This window comes from Bubalus bubalis, chromosome 4, assembly GCF_019923935.1.
Source record: "Bubalus bubalis isolate 160015118507 breed Murrah chromosome 4, NDDB_SH_1, whole genome shotgun sequence".
In the NCBI taxonomy this organism is placed as follows: Eukaryota; Metazoa; Chordata; class Mammalia; order Artiodactyla; family Bovidae; genus Bubalus; species Bubalus bubalis.
In genome coordinates, this window is record NC_059160.1 from 136,895,162 (window position 1) to 136,919,313 (window position 24,152).

At 36.5% G+C, this 24,152-nt stretch overlaps 1 protein-coding gene across 3 annotated transcripts in view; it reads left to right on the top strand.

Annotated features, from left to right (window-relative positions):
- CABCOCO1 (ciliary associated calcium binding coiled-coil 1) overlaps positions 1-24,152 on the top strand; it is a 162,639-nt gene that overhangs the window by 49,976 nt on the left and 88,511 nt on the right. For all 3 annotated transcript variants that reach the window (XM_006045503.4, XM_006045502.4, XM_044942153.2), the window contains 2 exons: positions 4,570-4,708; positions 10,396-10,468. In XM_006045503.4, coding sequence (XP_006045565.3) covers positions 4,570-4,708; positions 10,396-10,468 — 212 coding nt within the window. The remainder of the gene's footprint in view (positions 1-4,569; positions 4,709-10,395; positions 10,469-24,152) is intronic.

The following is a 24,152-nucleotide window of genomic DNA, read 5'->3' on the forward strand; positions in this document are numbered from 1 at the left end:
CTAACCAGAAAAAAAGCAAGGGATCTAGTTTTTTCCTTCTGATAAAAAAAGAAAATCCCCTCAAACCTTTCAACCTGAAAAGGTTCTAACTACCATCAGGAGAGAATGTAATCTTAGCCAGGTATGCCAGGGAAATAGGTAAAGTATGTTTGTACTTAAACTAAAAGGTGGTAGAGTCCTGAGTGCATAGTGAGCACTCCCATCCCATTCTGCAACATCTTCATAGAAAAAGCACTGAAGAGCAATCTGCTCTGAACTGTAGCATGGTTGATGGTTACTAATAAAATTCTAGTGTGGAAACTGCATTTTATACTGACTCACTTCTAATCTGTCCCTTGTCTCAGATTTTGCTGCATTATCTATGAGACATTCTGCACCCACCTGGAGTCAAAGTAGATCAAAATAAAGATCTTATTAGATCAAAAAATCTTATGGAACATAAGATTTGTACAGTTATCTGTCGTGAAGTCGCTCAGTCGTGTCCAACTCTTTGTGACCCCATGGACTGTAGCCCACCAGCCTCCTCCATCCATGGAATTTTCTAGGCAAGAGTACTGGAGTGGGTTGCCATTTCCTTCTCCAATAATATACATATTGAGGTCTAATTTTTCCAGGACCTGACCAAGCATTGGATGTAGACAGACAGTCTGGATATTTGGCCTCTGTCAAGGTCAATGGGCCAAGATTAATTCTCCTCTATATAACATGAATTTATTAAATAATTGTAGAACACTTCTTAGTTCTATTAAGTTGAATTGTTTTTCTTCCAAATAGGAATAATATTAGTAAATATTTCATAGAATTAACTTGTGTCACTCACGGTGCCATTTGCTTTCCAAATACTGTCACTTAATTCATCCACAATCTTATGATATAGTTCTATTAATATTATTCTCCTTATTTTAAAAATTATAAAAATAAATGAGATTAAGAGATGCCACATCTGAACTCCAGCAAGTGAAAGCCCATCCTCCTGACTACCTCAAATGTGCCTGGTTTGGGGTTGAATTCTAGAAAGCGCTATCAGTTCAGTCGCTCAGTCATATCTGACTCTGCGACCCCATGAATCGCAGCATGCCAGGCCTCCCTGTCATCACCAACTCCCGGAGTCTACCCAAACCCATGTCCATCAAGTCGGTGATGCCATCCAGCCATCTCATCCTCTGTCGTCCCCTTCTCCTCCTGCCGCCATTCCCTCCCAGCATCAGGGTCTTTTCCAATGAGTCAACTCTTTGCATGAGGTGGCCAAAGTATTGGAGTTTCAGCTTCAACATCAGTCCTTCCAATGAACACCCAGGACTGATCTCCTTTAGGATGGACTGGTTGGATCTCCTTGCAGTCCAAGGGACTCTCAAGAGTCTTCTCCAACACCACAGTTCAAAAGCATCAATTCTTTGGCACTCAGCTTTCTTCACAGTCCAACTCTCACATCCATACATGACCACTGGACTAGACTTGTGGTCGACCCTTGACTAGACAGACCCTTGTTGGCAAAGTAATGTCTCTGCTTTTGAATATGCTATCTAGGTTGGTCATAACTTTCCTTCCAAGGAATAAGTGTCTTTTAATTTCATGGCTACAAGCACCATCTGCAGTGATTTTGGAGCCCAAAAAAACAAAGTCAGCCACTGTTTCCCCATCTATTTCCCATGAAGTGATGGGACCAGATGCCATAATCTTCGTTTTCTGAATGTGGAGCTTTAAGCCAACTTTTTCACTCTCCCCCTTCACTTTCATCAAGAGGCTTTTTAGTTCCTCTTTACTTTCTGCCATAAGGGTGGTGTCATCTGCATATCTGAGGTTATTGATATTTCTCCTGGCAATCTTGATTCCAGCTTGTGCTTCTTCCAGCCCAGCATTTCTCATGACATACTCTGCATATAAGTTAAATAAGCAGGGTGACCATATACAGCCTTGCCGTACTCCTTTTCCTATTTGGAACCAGTCTGTTGTTCCATGTCCAGTTCTAACTGTTGCTTCTTGACCTGCATACAGGTTTTTCAAGAGACAGGTCAGATGGTCTGGTATTCCCATCTCCTCCAGAATTTCCCACAGTTTATTGTGATCCGCATAGTCAATAAAGCAGAAATAGATGTTTTTCTGGAACTCTCTCTTGCCTTTTCGATGATCCAGTGAATGTTGGCAATTTGATCTCTGGTTCCTCTGCCTTTTCTAAAACCAACTTGAACATCTGGAATTTCACAATACACATATTGCTGAAGCCTGGCTTGGAGAATTTTGAGCATTGCTTTACTAGTGTGTGAGATGAGTGCAATTGTGCGGTAGTTTGAGCATTCTTTGGCATTGCCTTTCTTTGGTATTGGAATAGACATACAATATGTATGTTTTCAGTTTACCAAGAGTTTCCCATGCATTCCTTATTCGATCTTCACAGCAGCACTATTAGTTTGAAAATTGATATTCTCATTTACAGATAAGCAAATGAAACTCAGATCACCTCGCTAGTAAATGGCAGTTATGAGGTACCAATCTAAATCTTCCAACTAATTATAAGTATATTTTGTTTTTTGACTCCCCTAAATTTTCAAGGATAAATTTTATTTCTAACAGCTTTTACTATTTAATTGGTTTAATCTTTTATATTTTAATCACATCACTAAAAGTGATTTTTTAAGGAGCAAACATTTCAGTTAGATAAGTAACTTTCATAATTTAAAAGGCATTTCCTATTGAAAGACATTAGACATAAAAACAGTTTTAAAGAGTCAGTTATATTTTAACATAAGGAAATAGCCGTATAAATTTATTTTTGTGCCTGAAAGTATAATTACATCTAGAATTATAATCATCTAAATTTTTTCTGTGCATCTCTAATTAATACCATTTTATTAATAAAATGATTCAGATTTTAGTCCATTCATTTCTTAGGTAATTTTATCCAACATATTTTTCATTTCTGAAATTGCTCTCACTATTTTCAAAAGAAATTTGTCATAAAAAAGAAATAATTCAATAATAATTGAGCTCCACTTAAAATGATATAGGAAAACCTAGTTATCTAGCAATAATTCTATATCTCTGACAGATATAAAACAGTATCTGTAAGGAGGCTATGAGAATTAGACTAATTGTCATTCATTAAACTAGATTTTAATTGTTATGTAGTTTTATGCTTTTCTAATTCCTACACATAGAATCTAGACTAAACAAATTACAAGCTGGTGTTTATAGTGTCTCCCAAATTTTTAAATTACTGTCATTTTATTAGTAATTTGGGGACCTAGCACTTACATCCCAGGAAAAGTTGCTGTGTAACTCAGAAATAAATGGGTCCAACAATCAGCCTATATTATTATAACTTCCCAGCACTCTCCCCTTCTACCTCCCTGAAAAATCCATACACCCCATTAACAAGACGTGGAAACTTTATTAATGGTTTGGTTGGGCTTGGGAGGATGAGGTTCACATTGTTCAGCACGGTTCTCTCCTAGTCCCTCATCTAGGCCCCCAGCTGACACGTGCCTTCCCCAAGCAAGCAGTCCAACCTCCTGTGTGCTGCTGCTGCTCTCACTTCAGTTGTGTCTGTCTCTGTGCAACCCCATAGACGGCCTTTCAAATCTCCAGCTTCATGCTCTTTGGTGTCATGTCCATACACCCTTCACGTATCAGCAAAGGACAACCGAGACACTCCAGTTACCTGGATTCATCCTCAGCACGCAGGGAGCCATGATGACTGTCTGTGTATGTGTATTTTGTATTTGCCTGCCACAAGTAAAAATATGAAAAGATGAAAGTTAATATTTGTAATATACACATTGTAAAAGTTTAAGTCTCATGCTTTTGACACTTACCTACTTCTTTTTCAACTGGATGCCTTAGGAAATAGTTTTCCTTTGTTGTTTGTTTGCTTTTAATAGTGAAATAATTGACTTGTTTGGTGTGATGGTGACACGGTGGTGCCAGTGTCACTCTTTTTGCACTGTCATCTGGCTCTCACCACCGCCATCAGGCACACGTTTGAGAAACAGCATATATATGTCTGTAGCTTGGAAAAGAAAAATGAAAAGTCTTGATGTTTTACATAAAAATCCATATTCCTGGCATCTGTTGAAACTCCTCAGGCCCAAATTCCCACATGGTAACAATCAGCTAAAACTGAGTATTAGTCAACTCTAACTCTGTTCATTTACATTTTCAGCTCTGGGTTCGGTTTTGCTGTTTACCATGGCCGAGTCTACCATGTAGGCCTTCCTTACCAGCTAATCTAACCAACCTTTGGGTCATTTCCATCTATACTCTTAATCTAAGATCATAAAAAGATTTTCCTTTCCATTCTAAAGTAATTTTTTGAGGGTTTTTTCCCATCTTAAAATGGAAACAAACTCTTTAGACATTTGAATAGTGTTTATGGTAATTTACTATTGTTCGGTTTGTCACCTGCTGTTCTTTTACATAAAATGTAATTATTAGCATAAACAAACAACAGTAGTATTACCGTTTGTCTTCACAAGTACTGAAGTTTTTACACGTTAAGGACATCTTTAGTTATTTTGTTGCCAAAGCATCCATAAAAATAATGCTTAAGATTTCTCTGGATTTTTTTTTCAGCACTGCATATGTCCTTAGAAGACAGCATAAAATGGCTTGGAGAAGTTATGGCCGAAATAGGACCATCACACAAAAATGAAAAATGGAATATCTTTGATGTGAAACAAGCCAGTGCTATTGTTGATTACTTGAAAATCAGGTAGGGACTTTATTCAGTAGCATTTAGTTTTTTATGTCAGGTTTTCTAGAAAAGGTCTATTAAATAGAAACTGAATTTTTAACTAAGTTATACATTTACAAAATTTATACAGTAATTAAGTGAAGTGAAGTGAAAGTCAGTCTTCATGTCTGACTCTCTGCGACCCCATGGACTACACAGTCCATGGAATTCTCCAGGCCAGAATACTGGAGTGGGTAGCCTTTCCCTTCTCCAGGGAATCTTCGCAACCCAGGGATCGAACCCAGGTCTCCTGCATTGCAGGCAAATTCTTTACCAACTGAACTATCAGGGAAGCGATACAGTAATTAACCCAACCAATAATTAGATCATAGTCAAATCATCCATCCAATAGATCCAGGACATTGAACATTTTGGTTAACCTTGCGAATTTAAAAAATCTTTGTGTTTGATAAGTATAATATCATTGAGATGTAATTCTTGTCTAAGAATTTTTTCTCTGAATCACTAAGTACTACTGTTCTTATTAATAAAGTGATTTTTTTCAGATTTGATCACAATAGATTCTTTAGGTAGTTGATCTTGACATTAAAATTTTACATTTTATAGAGTAAAATTTATTTCCAATTAAACATTTATTTAAATGGTTTGTATTAGAAATTAAAGAAATTTATGTATGTATTTCCTCAGATTTATTATGTGCCCTGAAATATTTTGTAGTATTGACCAATTAAACTCATTAAGTCTTTCTCTTTGCTTTGAAAATGATGAGGGTTGGAGGAAAAGTATTTTTATTACAGTGATTCTTCATTGTTGAACTAAGAAATCTGTCTTTTTATATGCTCTGTCACAAGATCTATGTGAGAGTCATGCATGTCTCTCAAGGGATATTTTTAAAGTTAGCAAATATTTAAACAAGAGTTGGAAAAAAAAAATCTTTCTTTTGCCTAACTAAAAGTTTCTGCAGAATATCTTTGTTCCTCCATTACTATATACTGCAGTACTTTTCAACTTTAAAAATTCTAAAATAAATGGTGCTACATGATAGTCTAGACATGCTCGTAATTTGCTTGGCAAGGATCCTGGTTGTAGTCTGGAAGTTTTTTTTTAAATTAATGTGTTTAATATGATAAGGTTTATATACTGGTTTCTGGCATGCATTAATAATGGTGTATGATGTATTTTTATGTAATAACATTTGATATATAATAATATGATTTCTTAATGTAATAACATAACCTCCTAATGTGTGTTGCACTGAGAGCCACAGTAGTCTTCCTATCAACCAGATTAAAGAGAGATCCTGTGTGGGGAGAGGGAAGGGAATGGAAACCCAGAATTGGAAAGGAAACAGGAACAGGAGAAGGAAAGGAAAGGAAAAGGAAAACCTGTTGCCCAGGATCCTTCTTCCCATCAGAGTTTGGAAATCACTAGGCAGGGGCGTTTAGACCATTCTTCTTTCCTTTCTCTCTCTGTTTGAGCCTTGGGATGGAGGAGCCTGTTAGGCTGCAGTCCATGGGGTCGCTAAGAGTTGGACACGACTGAGTGACTTCACTTTGAGTTTTCACTTTCATGCATTGGAGAAGGAAATGGCAACCCACTCCAGTGTTCTTGCCTGGAGAATCCCAGGGACAGGGGAGCCTGGTGGGTTGCTGTCTATGGGGTCGTACAGAGTCGGACACGACTGAAGTGACTTAGCATAGCATAGCATAGGTCTCTCTTGCACATTTTTCAGCTGAACTCTCAGCCCAAGAGTTTTACTTTGGGCACAAGGATGGATAATTAATCACAACAGCAAAACCCAAGCACCTTCTAGATAGTGAAAGATGGCAGCTCTTTTCTTCTTCATCTCATCTCTCCGGACAAATATTCATCAACATGTTTCTTTTCATTTTATTTACATTCAGAAAATGGTTAGGTGAGGAGAGGTATCAGTATTAGTCATCTTTAGATCCTAACCAAGGTAACTTCACAAACCAAAATTGCCTAGTAATTTTGTAATAAGTAAACAAGTAAAATTTTGTAAAAGGTAAAAAATCTTACCTCTCCCCACCCCACCCCCCAAAATTGGAAGTTTAGTCAAATAAAGTAAATCAGAACTAGTTTTTCTTTTTTAAAAAAATAATTTACTTACTTTTTGACTGCACTGGGTCTTCTTTGCTTTGCACAGGGTTTCTCCAGGTGCAGTGAGTGGGGGCTATGCAGCAAGCAGGGCCTACTCATTGGTGCACTGCACGGGCTTCTCACTGCAGTGGCTTCTCTCGTGGGGCACAGAATCTAGGGTGCACAGACTTCAGTAATTATAGCACACAGGCCCAGCAGTTGCGTCTCACAGGCCCTAGAGCATGCCGGATACAGTCGTTGTAACGTGCGACCTGGTAGTTGCAGCTCATGGGCTCTAGAGCACAGGCTCAGTAGTTGGAGTTCATGGATTTAGTCGCTCTGTGGCATGTGGAATCTTCCCAGACAAGGGATTGAACCCGTGTCCCCTCCATAAGCAGGTAGATTCTTATCCACTACTCCACTAAGGAAGTTCCAGAACTAGTTTTGATGCTATTAAATCTTTATGTCGTGATTTCAAAGAAATTACATGTTTTAAGTGTCTATGTCACATAGAATAAAATATCAGTTGGTAAGTAGGATATCTGGAATTGATACTGACATTGTGTAAAGAGAAATGTGCTTTACTACAACACTTGTTCACAGTGTCGCATAGATCCACAAATATTAGTTTAATGGCAGTTAAATCATATAATAGTTACCATTTTAATGACTACAGAGAAATTGTCTAAATATGAAGCTAACTCATGTATCAAAAATATAACCATGTTTCATTTTAGCCTGATAATTAAGTTTAATCAACCAGCAATAGCCCTAGTCAATTTTGGGAGAGTGCTTTTTATAACATGACTTATTACACATGAAACTTAACTGACAATAAAATTGAAATTTCATTTGATGCTCTTAATAAGTCTACACCATATACTCTATCAATATAAAGTGTTTATGAATTAAAAAATGAATACCAAAATTCCTTCCCAACATTGCTATGAATACTGAGTAATCTGAGTAATATATACATAGCTTTTTAACATAAGACATCATTTAGATATCCATCGGCTTCAAGGACACTTCTGTCATTGTATATTCTGTCTTCTGTAGAAATCAGGTGAAGGTAATGTGCACAAACTTATACCCAATATAAGAAAAGCAACACTGTCCCTGTTTGCACACGTGCTCTTCCTGGTGTGGAGCCAGGTATCTTGACCCATTTTCATTCTGAGTCCTCTCCTTTTGATTTAAGACCAAGACAGATGTTTGACAAAATAATATAGGGATTTAAGTCAACTGGAAGTTCAAAGGTAGAGGTAAAAAATACATTCCCATTTCAGAAGTGATACTTTGTTCCCATATAAGTCTCCCTGGTAAAGAGAGAACCCCAGCTGTGGTGGGGACCAGATCAAGGCACTGGGGGTGACTTGGCCAGCAACTGAGTAAGTGCCTCCCTTAGGTGGCTCCTCTCCTTGCCTGTTTCACTATAGTCCTGACCTTGCCCAACTTTGCCTCTTTGACCACTGCATCCAAGTCATGCGTTTTATATTCATTGTAAGAAGTGAATTTCTTTTTTAGTATGGGATAATCTAATAATGACTTCCCTGGTGGTTCAGGTAGTAAAGAATCTGCTTGTAATGAGGGAGACCCAAGTTTGATCCCTGGGAGATCCCCTAGAGAAGGGAATGGCAACCCACTCCAGTATTCTTGCCTGGAGAATTCCATGGACAGGGGAGCCCAGTGGGCTGCAGTCCATGGGGTCACAAAGAGTTGGACACAGCTGAGCAACTAACACTAATCTAAGAACTATATGCCATAAGGAGAATAAGGTGGAAAGATTATGAAATTGCAGGAAGGAAGATTTATGAATTGACTTCATTGAGTGACACAAGATGGGGAAAGTAAAGTTTTATATCAGTTAACTGAAAAGAAGCCAAGCTCTTTCCAAAATACTCTACAGTCTTATTTTTCTACTCAGAGTCGGTTATTGACAATGTAATAGTTTTAATCTTAAAGCTTTCTCTAGGTAACCAACATAAGGGAAGGTGAGTTTGAATGTATTTTGCTTCATTGAATCATCAAATGTCACTAATCTTAATGTATTTTCTAGCCAACAAATCAAAGTAATGTCAAAATCTAAGTTAGTTTTCTGAATGTTGATGACTAATTTGAATATAGTAAAAAAAAAAAACATGACTGATCTGCACACACATCACTTTTTAATGGATTGTGTTAGTAGTGAGATCAACTGCTAATATAACTCAGAGAGACCCAGCTGCCTGAGGATTTCTTCATTGATTTCAAATGAATTGAAACTTTGATCCATTACCGCATTCAGAAGCCATTATTATACATGCTCTGTAGCTACATTTTGCAAATGTTAATTTCTCAGTTATATTAAAATCAATTTTCTTAAATAGCAAAAGGCACCAGAGTGAAAGAGAAACCGCTAAGACAATTTTTTGTTCTTCGGCATTTCACTGTATTATGAGTCTATTAATTTTCCCAACCAGCAGGAGGAGAATTAGAAAAATTCAAATATTATCACAAACAGGATATTAGAAGTCAACCTTTCAGTAAATTTTTAACTCTCAGTAACACATTGCTGAGATCTTTAACCTTACTAGAAATACATATATTTTAAGAAACTCCTATTTTTTATCTCTTTATAGGTTTTATACACTGACCACCTAGTCTTTAGGGTAGGAGCTAAAGAGATTATCTTTCTTAAGTTAATTCCTGCCTTTGATGTGTAATCATATATTCTTTAAGAAAATCAGACATCTTCTAAAAAGTAGTTCAGTTAACATTACATCATTTTTCAGGTGTTATTAGAGATTAATCTTGAAACAGTTTGAGAACATGAGAGGTATAATTGATATGGAAGTAGCCTAGAATTCAGTGCTATTCATATGAGAGGAAATTGATTCCAGTTTGGAAGAAAATATGAAAAAGAATATGAAAGTTGGTGTTTAGGTATATTGCATTATTTGGTCGTGAGCCAAGAAAAGTCAAGATGAAATCTACCCCAAACCTATCCATTCATCACAGATTAATTTACTGATACTAATTTAGGTACTGTGTTATATTGTCATTGTATCAGAAAATAAGCCTTTAAATTTCTTAGCATTGCTGGGCAACATATTTTGAAGTAGTGGAGGTGACTGATACCATATTAGTGTTTAATGTCTTTAGCTTGGTCAGTGCAGACAACTTTCCTGTATTAAATATTCTTTTTTTTTTTATTTTATTTTATTTTTAAATTTTACATAATTGTATTAGTTTTGCCAAACATCAAAATGAATCCGCCACAGGTATACATGTGTTCCCCATCCTGAACCCTCCTCCCCCCTCCCTCCCCATACCATCCCTCTGGGTCGTCCCAGTGCACCAGCCCCAAGCATCCAGTATCATGCATTGAACCTGGACTGGCAACTCGTTTCATACATGATATTTTATATGTTTCAATGCCATTTTCCCAAATCTTCCCACCCTCTCCCTCTCCCACAGAGTCCATAAGACTGTTCTATACATCAGTGTCTCTTTTGCTGTCTCGTACACAGGGTTATTGTTACCATCTTTCTAAATATTCTTATATATTTGCTTTTTTCCCTGAAATAAATTTATCAATTTTCTACATTTATTTTGTGTTTCAGCTTATTTCAACACTACAAGCTGTATGAGTTTCTGTTCTTCTCTGCCAGGGAAGAAATTGTGATAGGAGCTGAGGTAAGTAATTTATCTAGATGGAACCAATTAAGCTGAATCACTTAATGCATGCTGATCAGCATCTGGATCTTTAACTGCTTAAAGCAACTTCTTGTCAAGATTACTCAAGTGTTAATATAACCAACTAGTAGTTTGCAAAAAGAATAATTACACAAAGTGAGCTTTGGATTAAGAAAATAAGCTGTCTTTTGGCATTAAAAGCATTGTTAATCACATATACTTTATGTATTTATGGATTATTTGACAAAGCTCAGTTGGATAGAGTATGTGTGTCTTCATACAAATAAAATCAGGAAAAGTGAGATAAATTAATTCAGTTAAATCTCTTCTAATTTCACATTTATTTTCAGTGTACTCATTGTTGAAGGCCTAATTCAAATCCCACTTTCTCAATGAAGCAAACCTTCCTTAATTACATCGCATCTCAAAGGAAGGGTTTAGAGAAACTCTTTAATCACATTCTATTATTTTATTCCAATTTATCTCTTTCTGCTGAATATTGGCTACTCTTAGCACACCAACAAGCATGTATGTTTACATCACATTATATGGTTTTCTAATTGTTTCCCAGGGATTGATATAGTTGACATAATCCAACTGTAATTTCCTTGAAGCCACGAATCATGTGCTGTTTTATTATGCAACATATAGTATAATGCAGGGCACATAGCAATGCCTCTTAGTACTACATAAGTGATTCAGTGACAGTGCATATAATAGCAGTTGTACAAGAAATGGTTTACCTAAAGATATTTTTGAACACTCTTACATATAATCACAGATTCATAATTACTAGAAATGAATCCACAATAAGAGAACATCTTATGAAGGCTGTGCTGTACTTAGTCACTCAGTCAAATCCGACTCTAAAGATGCCATAAAAAGTGCTCTTTAGATTCTCAGCTTCAAAAATAGGAGACGGGAATGGTCATGGTCAGAAATAAAGTGATTAAGGGGATATTTACATTATCTGTATAATTTTCCTAATATTAAGAAGCAGATGCAATGTGCCAGCCATTTGGTCTTCCCTAGTATTGTTATTCTGCAGTTTATAAATTGCTGACTTCATTAAACACCTGAGTCATGGTGTCTCACTCTCCATTTGGGTACTTGTTCTACTGTTGGCCTTTTAAATGAGCTGAAGGAAAACAAAGAACCCTTTTTGCTTTCGACTTTCCTTAAAATTTCTTCTTTGCAGTCTCCTCATTCTGTATATTAAATTAAGTGGCACTTGACAAAGGTTTCACTGAAAACGTTTCCATTTCAGAATTAAATCATATAGTATGACAGCATTATAATAATCATCTGTTTGGCATACAACCCTATCTTATCTACTCAGCAGAACTTTGGGAAAATGGTAGTGGCTTCCAACAGCAGCATACATATATATTTAGAATCATGAAGAAAAAAAATTTCATGAAGAACTCCCTTTCCCTTTGTTAAGTACACAATCATGACTTTCTTCTCTGTTGTAAGGTTATATTTAGGTGACATTTATGCTTATGGAAAGAAAAAATGGAGAAAGTAGACAAGGATTGATACATTTATTTTCTATTGTCTTTTGCATTTTCCCCAAGTTGACCAGAGCTATAAATAGATTCCTTAAGGAAAGGATGTTGGGTCTTCAAGAATTAGATTATTCATATAATTTTAAAGGATTAACCAAAGCAAATGTTATACTACAATTATTTTATAGCATTTTAGAAGTTTCTGATAATGTTTGGTGCAAAGACCTTTTTTTAATTAACAACCTTTCATAGAGGCCTGGTCCACGAACATAATTATTCATGCTGACCTCAGGGCTCTGGAACCAAACAAGGGCCATACAACAGCCATGTAAGTGTTCCAAATTTAAATCTCAGGCAAGCATTCAAGTTAAGTAACACTGACGAAATTTAGTTTGTTTCTTAGTTATGGATAGATGATTATAACAAAACATAAAATCATCTCTAAGAATAATTACTAAATATTAATTTTAATTATTAATAGAGAACATAAATCATACTCAATCTTTTCTTGGGTTTTAGTTTAAAGAAAATTGAATTTGTATTTTTTATTTTAACAGTTGTTTCTAGCTATTTCTACTCACCTTTTTTAAGAAATTTCATATTAGGTCATAGAGGCACATTTTTGTTAATTCATTATTCTTGACCTGAGATTTTTAATAATCTAGAAATCTAATGTATATAGTTCTATAAGCAGCATGTTTTGTAGTTCCTTCAATAGTTCACATATAAATGTATGTTGAAAAAGGTAGTAAACAACTAGAATGAGCTAGAATAATGACAGGATGGAGCAGATATCTATCTATCTACAACTACAGGTATCTATCTGCTGCAGACAGCAGATAGATACCTGTAGTTGTAGCCATTTTAGAGGATGACACTTAATTTATTTATAGAGATGAGAATTTCCTTTTAATCACCCAAGCCAAGAACTCTCCAAGTCTGTTGTTTTGGCAATACGATTAGATCACAGATCCACAGATAAAACAATTATAAGGGAACCAAAATCTCCTCAAGGCAGCAGTCCCCAACTTTTCTGGCACTAGGAACTGGTTTCGTGGAAGACAGTTTTTCCATGGACCAGGTTAAGGGGGATGGTTTCAGGATGATTCGTGTATATTGCATTTATTGTACACTTTGTTTCTATTATTAAATTGGCTCTACCTCAAATCATCAGGCATTAGATCCCAGAGGTTTGGGACTCCTGCCTTAAGGGGTATATATTTTCTATGGCCTTGAGGACCCACCCAGAAACCTGGAAACTGTCCTTTGCTTTTGTTACCTGAAAACTAGGAGAGACAGTAAATACTTGTACACAAAGAACCCTATTGGATAGTAGCAATGATGATGATCAAAAACTTACAGCAGATACCCAAAGACATGGTTCTAACCAGCTATCTACTGCTGGGCATCTACTAAAATGAGATGATACAGTTACATTTATTCATTATTCCACCTGTTTATGTGATCCAGTTCCTATTATGCTCTAGGCCTTGTACAAAAGTTCTAGGGATACACAGTGACAAGCAATGATCCTTGTCCTCATGGAGTTTATTGTCGAATGAAAGGAGAGAGATGATTAAGTAATTACAATATAGGGGGGCTTCCATTAACAAGTGAAGTCTAAGAGGAAATCTAAAGGCTGTGACTGAGTTAGCCAGAAAGTATATTTTTTTGGTGCAGGTGAAAGAAATTCCACTCAAAATAGTTCAATTAATTAAAAAAGGGGAAGATATCTTATTATGTCATGTGCTTGTGTGCTTAGTCACTCAGTCATGTCTGACATTTGGGACCCCATGGACTGCAGCACAGCAGACTTCTCTGTCCATGGAATTCTCCAGGCAAGGATACTGAAGTAGGTTGACATTCACTTCACCAGGGGATCTTCCCAACCCAAGGATTGAACCCTGGTCTCCTGCATTGCAGGCAGATTCTTTACCAACTGAACTACCAGGGAGGTCACTAACAGGTAAAGGCAGGGGTGAAAGCTGGACTAAAACTAACTGGATCTCATAGTCAGCCGTGTTACTGAGTGTGTATGTACATGTGGATCTGTACATGCATGCATGTGGTTCAGTCTCTCATCTCTCCTAGACTTTTTTCATTTCTTTTTTCTGAAGGGCCTTGGTCCCTTCTATTGCAGTCAGGCTTCCTTCAGCCAGTGGTGGACATGAAAGAGACAGCTCCAGTTTAGCACCTCCAAAAGAAAGAGACATTCCTCCTCCCAATATTATTTTCTGTGTTTGTGTTATATGTCTGCTCTCAATTAGTCACTGTGACCAGAGGAGTGATATTATTAGAAGACCCAAGATGACCATATTGAATGAGTGAAAGAACATGAATAGATCCTCAAAGAAGCAGGAAGAACTTTTCCAAAGGGAACAGTGGTTTTATCAAAAGAATAAACTGAGCACACATGTACAATTCCTCTTGCATCCCAAATCCTATAAAAGACCAAAATTTTCAAAATTCAGAATTCTATAGATAAGAGGTTTGATGACATCTAAAATGATAAATTATTGATTAGATGAAACTGTAGTCCCATATGTACTAAAAAGACACTACAGAGTAATGCTACATTTCTTTAGGCACCCTAAGTTGATATAGAAATGAGAGAAACGTTGAGAGGGAAAATGATGAAAGCATTACTTTCAGGTCAGTTTTCATTCCAATCCCAAAGAAAGGCAATGCCAAAAGAATGTTCAAACTACCACACAGTTACACTCATCTCACATGCTAGAAAAGTAATGCTCAAAATTCTCCAACCCAGGCTTCAACAGTACGTGAACCGTGAACTTCCAGATGTTAAAGCTGGATTTAGAAAAGGCAGAGGAACCAGAGATCAAATTGCCAACATCCGTTGGATCATCGAAAAAGCAAGAGAGTTCCAGAAAAATATCTACTTCTGCTTTATTGACTATGCCAAAGCCTTTGTGTGGATCACAACAAGCTGTGGAAAATTCTTAAAGAGATGGGAATACCAGACTACCTGACCTGCCTCCTGAGAAACCTGGATGCAGGTCAAGAAGCAACAGTTAGAGCCTGCCATGGACCAGACTGGTTTCAAATTGGGAAAGGAGTACATGAAGGCTGTATATTGTCACCCTGCTTATTTATCTTCTATGCAGAGTACATCATGAGAAATGCTGGGCTGGATGAAACACAAGCTGGAATCAAGATTGCCAGGAGAAATATAAAAAACCTGAGATATGCAGTTGACACCACCCTTGTGGCAGAAAATGAAGAGGAACTAAAGACCCTCTTGATGAAAGTGAAAGAGAAGAGTGAAAAAGTTGGCTTAAAACTCAACATTCAAAAAACTAAGATCATGCCATCTGGTCCCATCACTTCATGGCAAATAAATGGGGAAAGAGTGGAAACAATGATAGACTTTATTTTGCTACTGCTGCTAAGTCGCTTCAGTCGTGTCCGGCTCTGTGCAGCTCCATAGACGGCAGCCCACCAGGCTCCTCTGTCCCTGGGATTCTCCAGGCAAGAACGCTGGAGTGGGTTGCCATTTCCTTCTCCAGTGCATGAAAGTGAAAAGTGAAAGTGAAGTCACTGAGGCATGTCCATGGGATTTTCCAGGCAAGAGTACTGGAGTGGGGTGCCATTGCCTTCTCTGACTTTATTTTGGGGGGCTCCAAAATCGCTGCAGATGGTGACTGCAGCCATGAAATTAAATGATGCTTGCTCCTTGGTAGAAAAGTTATGACTAACCTAGAGAGCATTTTAAAAAGGAGAGACATTACTTTGCCAACAAAGGTCCGTCTAGTCAAAGCTATGGTTTTTCCAGTAATCATGTATGGATGTGAGAGTTGGACTATAAAGAAAGCTGAATGCCAAAGAATTGATGCTTTTGAACTGTGGTGTTGGAGAAGGCTCTTGATAGTCCCTTGGACTGCAAGGCGATCAAACCAGTCCATCCTAAAGGAAATCAGTCCTGAATATTAATTGGAAGGACTGATGCTGAAGTTGAAACTCCAGTACTTTGTCCACCTGGTGCAAAGAACTGACTCATTTGTAAAGACCCTGATGCTTGGAAAGATTGAAGGCACAAGGAAAAGGGGACAACATAGGATGAGATGGTTGGATTGCATCACTGACTCAATGGACATGAGTTTCAGTAAGCTCCAGGAGTTGGTGATGGACAGGGAAGTCTGGTGTGCTGCAGTCCATGGGGTTGCAAAGAGTTGGACATGACTGAGTGACTGAACTGAACTGAACTGATGAAAGCAAGTAGAGCAGCTACATCATTTAGCCCATTTACCTTCTGCTGCTTGTATAGGACACTGGGATTCTGTGGCATTCATTCCCATGCTAAAGAAACTATTGTGGGTGTTGACACTAAAGAGGAGGGCAGTTCTGAAGTGGCCAGTGATGTTCAGAAGTGACAGTGAGTACACCCTGAATGCCTCACCTACCTAACATCATTCTTTATGCCTCCCCTACAGTATCTAAAGGCAAGCTTGGCAAACAGACATCCACAGACAAATGAACAAGGATCATCTAATTTGAAGGTCAGCTGGCAGCACAAAATCAACAAGTAGTTGAGGAAAATAAAATTATAAGAGAGGCATGAAACTCTGTGAACAGGTCAAATGATAGCTAAGGAACAGAGTTGATAGAGCAAACGGTAGAAGATCTAAACGCTGATCAATAGTCTTACAAAAGTTTGAAAGTTTATTGTTTTCTTGACAAATGAACTGATAGAGATCTTGTTTGTTTAAAATGAGATTTGAAAATGTTTATAAAATATCAATTTTCTGTTAATAGGCTTGAAAATCCAGAAAAAGCAATATTCAGGGAGCTGTAAATTTTACTTGAGAAATACAAATTTACTTGAGAGTGTAGAAAATCTTAATAGAATGTTAAACATATAAAATATTGAACACTCAACACATAAAAATGCCATCAGATGTAGGTTTTATAGGCTAGTTCTACCAAAATTTTTTTTAACTTTTATTTTGTCTTGGGATATAACCAATTAGCAAATAATGTTGTGATAGTTTCAGGGGAACAGCAAAGGGATTCAGGCATATATATATATATACATGTATCCATTCTCCCCAAACTCCCTTCCCATCTAGGCTGCCACATAACATGGAGCAGGTGCTATATTGTAGGTGCTCTTTGGGTGTCCAGATAATTAGGAAGTTTGGGATGGACATGTACCAAAATTTCTAAGAGGAAATATTTCCCTTTTATATGTTATTATAGAGCATAGAAGGAGATGGAAAGCTTTCAACTCATTCTCTGAAGTTAATATAATCCTGAGAAAGTTTTAAATTTATCCTTTGAATCGATAATGAATTATAATTAGAAATAGAAAAGAATAACAATATTGTAGGCAATCACAGTTATGAAAATATTATAGATGCATTAATCTTAAATAAAATACTATTAAGTGAAATATAGCAAAGGATTAGATGTTCAGATAGTGTTTATTCCAGATATGAAAGGATGGTTTAACACTGGGATATCTATTAATATAATTCAGTACATTATCAGATTAGAGGAAGAAAAAAACCAAATGATGATCTCAATAGATACAGTAAAACATTTGATAAATATCCATTTCTCATTTTAAAAAGACTCTAGTTAGTCCATAATGTAGGTTTACACTCTTAACTGATAGAATATACCAAAAACTGAAATCTCTCTAAAATGTCTTAATGAAACCATTAAAATACCCACAAGGAACAAGACAAGGCTGATTATTTTTACACAACATTGGATTTTTAGTTCCTCACCAATTTGATAAAACAAAAAAGAAGTCAAAATTAGAAGAAAAAGGGAGGTATTGAAAAATAAGGTACAAAGCTGTCATTGTTTGCAGATGGTATGGTAAGAAACCATCATTAAGAAAAAAATATTTTCCTGTATTTTGGTAATAGCCTTGAAGAAAAGGATCACATTGGTAATAATGAAAACCATAGAATATGTAGGAATGAACTGAACAAAATATGCAAGAATAATACAAAGAAAATCGAGCATTTTATTTGTTGAAGACTTTAGATCTTCTATCCTATAGAATTTACTGACATTTGACTAAATTTTACCTAAATTTGACTGCATTTCTATGGTATCTCTTCCTTATTTCCAGAACACAGTTAATGTTGGAAGGCTAACTAGATTTCACTTAAGATATTTAGCAAGAATGATTTGAAGGTGGTTTTGTACGATCTTATTAAGAGGCAAATAGTGTCTGGTTTTCTTTTCATTTTCTTTTTCTTTTAATATTTTGTCATTCTTTCTTCATTTATGAGATCAATATTTCTAGAAACAGAAACTTTCACTCTTCAATTATTTGATTAAAATGAGATACAGTTCATATGGAAAAGAAAGAACAGGTTTCTTATTCTCTCCCTTTCTCTGAAAGTTTTCAAAATAATAAGTTGGATTTTTAGTATACTTCAAAAGTGATGGTGGTAGACTGAATAATTAATTTCCCTCCCATCATTTCAAGATGCCTACATACCAATTCCTGGAACCTTTGGATATGTAATCTTACACGTGAAAGAGATTTTGCAGATATGATTAAGCTGAAGGCTTTGAGATGGGAGGATTATCCAAGTAGGCTCAATGTGATCATGTTCCTCCTAAGAGGAAAAGAGAGGAAAGAGAGAGTCAGGTGACAAGGGGAGAGATTTGAATATGCTAAATTGTTGGCTCTGAAGATGGAGGAAGAGGCAAGGAACCAAGGAATTCAGGTGCCCTCTAGGAGCTGACAGAGAAGGCAGTGGCAACCCACTCTGGTACGCTTGCCTGGAAAATCCCATGGACAGGGGAGCCTGGTAGGCTACAGTCCATGGGGTCACGAAGAGTTGGACACGACTGAGCGACTTCACTTTCACTTTTCACGTCCATGCATTGGAGAAGGAAATAACAACCCACTCCAGTGTTCTTGCCTGGATAATCCCAGGGACAAGGGACCTGGTGGGCTGCCATCTATGGGGTCACACAGAGTTGGACACAACTGATGTGACTTAGCAGCAGCAGCAGCTAGGAGCTGAATAAGGCAAGGAAACAGATTCTCCTGTAGTCTCTGAACTGAATGGAGCCTCTTCAACACATTAAGTTGAGGACTTCTGACTTCAAGAACTGTAAAATAAATTTATGTTAATTTAAGCCACTGTTTGTGGTAATTTGTTGTAGCAAGAATAGGAAACTGAAATAGATTTTATTTTGTTTTTGTTTTGTTTGATCCATATTAATTACTATTCTTAATGCTCAGTTTGACTCATTTTGACCAGTAATCCCATTGGTTTATTTGTGAATCCCTGTCAGAATATCATCCTGCTTTAATTACCATACCATAGTAGAATTTCTTGCTGTCTACTATGGCAGTGCCTTCTTATTGTTATCCTTCTTCATTATTTGGTTGATTATATACTTCATACTAAAATACTGTAAAAGAAAAGAGGAATACTTTGATGAGCTTACTGGTAATCTGGAAACAACTGAGGAAAGAATCTCTGAGCTAGAGGATATTATCAAAAGAATCCTCAAACCAAAAACCAAAGAAAACAAACACTAAAAGAGAAAAAAAAAAAAAAATGGAACAGACTATCCAAGGTCTATAGGACAACTACAAAAGGTATAACATACATATAGTGGGAAAAGCAGGAGTAGAAGGAGATAAAGGAAGAGAAGAAATATTTGAAGCAATAATGAATGAAATTTTCCCTGGATGAATTTCCCTACATCCTGGGAGGTCAGAGAACCTCAAAGATGATAAATGCCAAAAAATTACACCTAGGCATGTAATTTTAAAACTATATAAAATCAAAGATAAAGAAAAATTCTGAAAGGAGTAGGAGGGGGGAAAAAAAACTCAACCTGTAAGAACTAATATAAAAATTACTTTCAGTTTCTCTGAAACCGTATAAGTAAGAACTGAGTGAAGTGTTTAGTGTTGAAAGGAAAAAACTACCAACCTAGAATTCTATACATTGTGAAATTATTCTTAAGAAGTGAAAAAGGAGGGCTTTCTCAAACAAATAGCCCTGAGGGAATTTGTTGCCAGTAGACCTTGCTTGCAAGAAATGTTAGAAGAAAGTTATTTATAGAGGTGAAATAATATAGGTCATAATCTTAGATCTGCATAAAGTAAAGAAGTGCATTCAAAGAGGGAATAAATGAAGGTAAAATAAGAACTTTTGATTTTCTTTTTTCTTAATTTATCTAAGAGTAAAATTTATTTAAATAATAATAAAGCATTTGATTTTATATATATTATATATATATATATATGCTTATCTATAAGTGACACGAATTTCATGATGGATATAAGGGACAACAGAGAAGAAATAGGTTTATTTTGTTTTTATAAGGTCTTTACACTACCCACGAAACAGTATACTATTATTAATATTTAAAATTGGACTTGGATTGTCTGTAAATGGATATTGAAAACTAGAGAACACCACTAAAAAAGTAATATGCTAAGAAATGGAAACAAAATGTAATTATATAGAATTTTCAATTAAAAACTGAAAGGGGCAACAAATAAAAAGCAGAAACAAATATGGTATGTATTAATCCAGCTATATCAAATTTAATGTCAGTGGTTTAAATGCATGAAAAAAAAAAAGATTGTCTTAAAAACAATACGATCATCTCAGTTGATCCAGAAAAAGCTTTTGACAAAATTCAACACCAGTTTATGATAAAAAAAACTCTCTAGAATGTGGGGATATAGGGAGCACACTTCAACATAATAAAGGCCATATATGACAAACCTGTGGACTTAGCTGGTGACTCAGATGGTAAAGAATCTACCTGCAATGCAGGAAGCCCAGGTTAGATCCCTGGGTTGGGAAGATCCCCTGAAAAAGGAAATAGCAACCCACTCCAGTATTCTTGCCTGGAGAATTCCATGGACGGGGAGCCCGGTGGGCTACAGTTAATGGGGTCACAAAGAGTTGGACACAACTGAATGACTAACACGCACATACACACATGACAAACCTATAGCTAATACTGTACTCAGTGGTGGAAAGCTGAAAGCACTTCCTATAAGAGCAGAAACAAGACAAGGATGTCCACTTTCACCACTTGTATTCAACATAGTTTTGGAAGCCCTGGCCACAGCAATCAGAGAAGAAAAAGAAACAGAAGGAATCCAGATTGGAAAATAAGAAATAAAACTGTCACTATTTTCTGATGACATGATGCTATACATAGAAAACCCTAAAAATGTTACTGGAAACTACTCCAAATGAATTCAGTAAAGTTGTAGGGTGCAAAATTAACACATAGAAATCTGTTGCATTTCTGTACACTAACAATTATCTGTCCCTGCATTCCTATACAGTAAGAATGAAAAATCAGAAAGAGAAATCAGAGACACAGTCCCATTTACCATAGCATTAGAAAGAATAAAATTCCTAAAAATAAACCTACCTAAGGATACAAAAGACTTGTACTCTGAATATTATAAGATGCTGATGAAAGAAACAGATAATACAAGTTAGATGGAAAAATATACCATGTTCTTGAATTGGAAGACTCAATTGTCAAAATGACTGCACTATCCAAGGCAGTCTACAGATTCAATGCAATCTCTATCAAATTATCAATGGCATTTTTCTCAAAATTAGAACAAAAATTTTTACAACTTCTATGGAAACACAAAAGACCCCAAATAGCCAAAAAGCAATCCTGAGAAAGAAAAATGGAGCTGGAGGAATCAGACTCTTTTACTTCAGACTATACTACAAAGCTACATTTATCAAAATAGTATTCACACACACACACACACACACGCGCGCGCGCACACAAAGAAATATAAGTCAATGGAACAGGATAGAAAGCCCAGAAATAAAACCAAACACCTCTGGTCAATTAGTCTATGACAAAGGAGGCAAGACTATACAATAGAGGAAAGACAGTCTTCAGTAGATGATGCTGGAAAAACTAGACAGCTATGTGTAAAAAAAAAAAATGAAATTAGAACATTCTTTGACACCATACACAAAAGTAAACTCAAGATGGAAAAGCAGTTTGGCATGCAGCCAGTTTTAAGGTCATTGTCCAGTCAGAGGGAGAGAGACTTAGTGCCACCTCTGAAGCCTGAACAAGACTACTTCACTAGCTTCCCCAACACAGGTATGAAGAGGACATCACAGAGTGATAAAAGGGTTAATTCTCCAAGAAAACATGATAGTTCTTAACATATGTGACTTAAAAACAGGGTATCAAATTGTGCGAGGCAAAAACTAATAGAATTACAAATAAAAAATGGATAAATCCTTTATCATAGTTGGAAAGTTCAGCACCCCTCTATTCATAAGTACATAGATCTAGCTGGCAGAAAATCTGTTAAAGACATAGTAAGACTCAACAACACTATCAGTCAACTGAATATAATTGACATCTATGGACTACTTATCCAGCAATAGCAGAGTACACATTCTTTTCAAACTCACAAGGAGCATTCACCAAAATAGACCATATTCTATACCATAAAACACACCATAACAAATTTAAAAGAACAGAAATCATAAATGTCTGCTTGTAGATCACAGTGGAATTAAACTAGAAATCAATAACAGAAAGGTAACTGAAAAATCCAACAATTTGTAGTAATTAAACACACTTCTAATAACACTGGCTCAGATAAGGCATCTCATGAGAAACTTGAAAGTATTTTGAGCTAAATAAAAACACAGCTAATCAAAATTTATGGGATACAGCAAAAGCAGTGCTTAGAGGGAAATTTATAGCATTGAATGTATATATTGGAAAATAAGAAAGATCTAAAATCAGTAATCTATATTTCCATGTTAGGAAATTAGAAAAATAAGAACAAATGGAATACAGAGTAACCAAAAGAGAAATAGTCTGCTCCTAAAGAACTGGAGCAGAAATTAATGAAATTGAAAACAGGAAATCAATAGAGAAAATAAGTGAAACCAAAAACTAATTCTTTGAAAAGATCAATGGAATTGATAAGCCTCAGCTAAGCCAATTAAGAAAAAAGAGGGAGGACACAAATTACTGCTATCAGTAATGAAGGAGGGAACATTACTACTTCCCTATGGACATTAAAAGAATAATAAAGGAATACTGAGAACAGTTCTCTGCCCACAAATTTGATAACATTGATGAAATGGACCAGTTACTTGAAAGACAAAGTTTGCCAAAACTCACAACAGAAGAAACAGATGATGTGAATAAATGAATAAGCCTATATCTATTAACAGACTGGTTCCAAGTAGGAAAAGGAGTACGGCAAGGCTGTATATTGTCACCCTGCTTATTTAACTTATATGCAGAGTACATGATGAGAATTGCTGGGCTGGAAGAAGCACAAGCTGGAATCAAGATTTCCAGGAGAAATATCAATAACCTCAGATATGCAGATGACACCATCCTTATGGCAGAAAATGAGGAGGAACTAAAAAGCCTCTTGATGAAACTGAAAGTGGAGAGTGAAAAAGTTTGCTTAAAGCTCAACATTCAGAAAACGAAGATCATGGCATCTGGTCCCATCACTTCATGGCAAATAGATGGGGAAACAATGGAAACAGGGCTGTCTTTATTTTGGGGGTCTCCAAAATCACTGCAGATGGTGACTGCAGCCATGAAATTAAAAGACGCTTACTCCTTGGAAGGAAAGTTATGACCAACCTAGATAGCAAATTGAAAAGCAGAGACATTACGTTGCCAACAAAGGTCCGTCTAGTCAAGGCCATGGTTTTTCCAGTGGTCATGTATGGATGTGAGAGTTGGACTGTGAAGAAAGCTGAGCGCCGAAGAATTGATGCTTTTGAACTGTGGTGTTGGAGAAGACTCTCAAGAGTCCCTTGGACTGCAAGGAGATCCAACCAGTCCATTCTGAAGGAGATCAGCGCTGGGATTTCTTTGGAAGGAATGATGCTAAAGCTGAAACTCCAGTACTTTGGCCACCTCATGCGAAGAGTTGACTCATTGGAAAAGACTCTGATGCTCGGAGGGATTGGGGGCAGGAGGAGAAGGGGATGACAGAGGATGAGATGGCTGGATGGCATCACTGACTCGATGGATGTGAGTCTGAGTGAACTCCGGGAGTTGATGGACAGGGAGGCCTGGTGTACTGCGATTCATGGGGTCGCAAAGAGTCGGACACGAGTGAGCAACTGAACTGAACTGATATCTATTAAAGTAAATAGTAATCTTCCAAAAGACAAGAC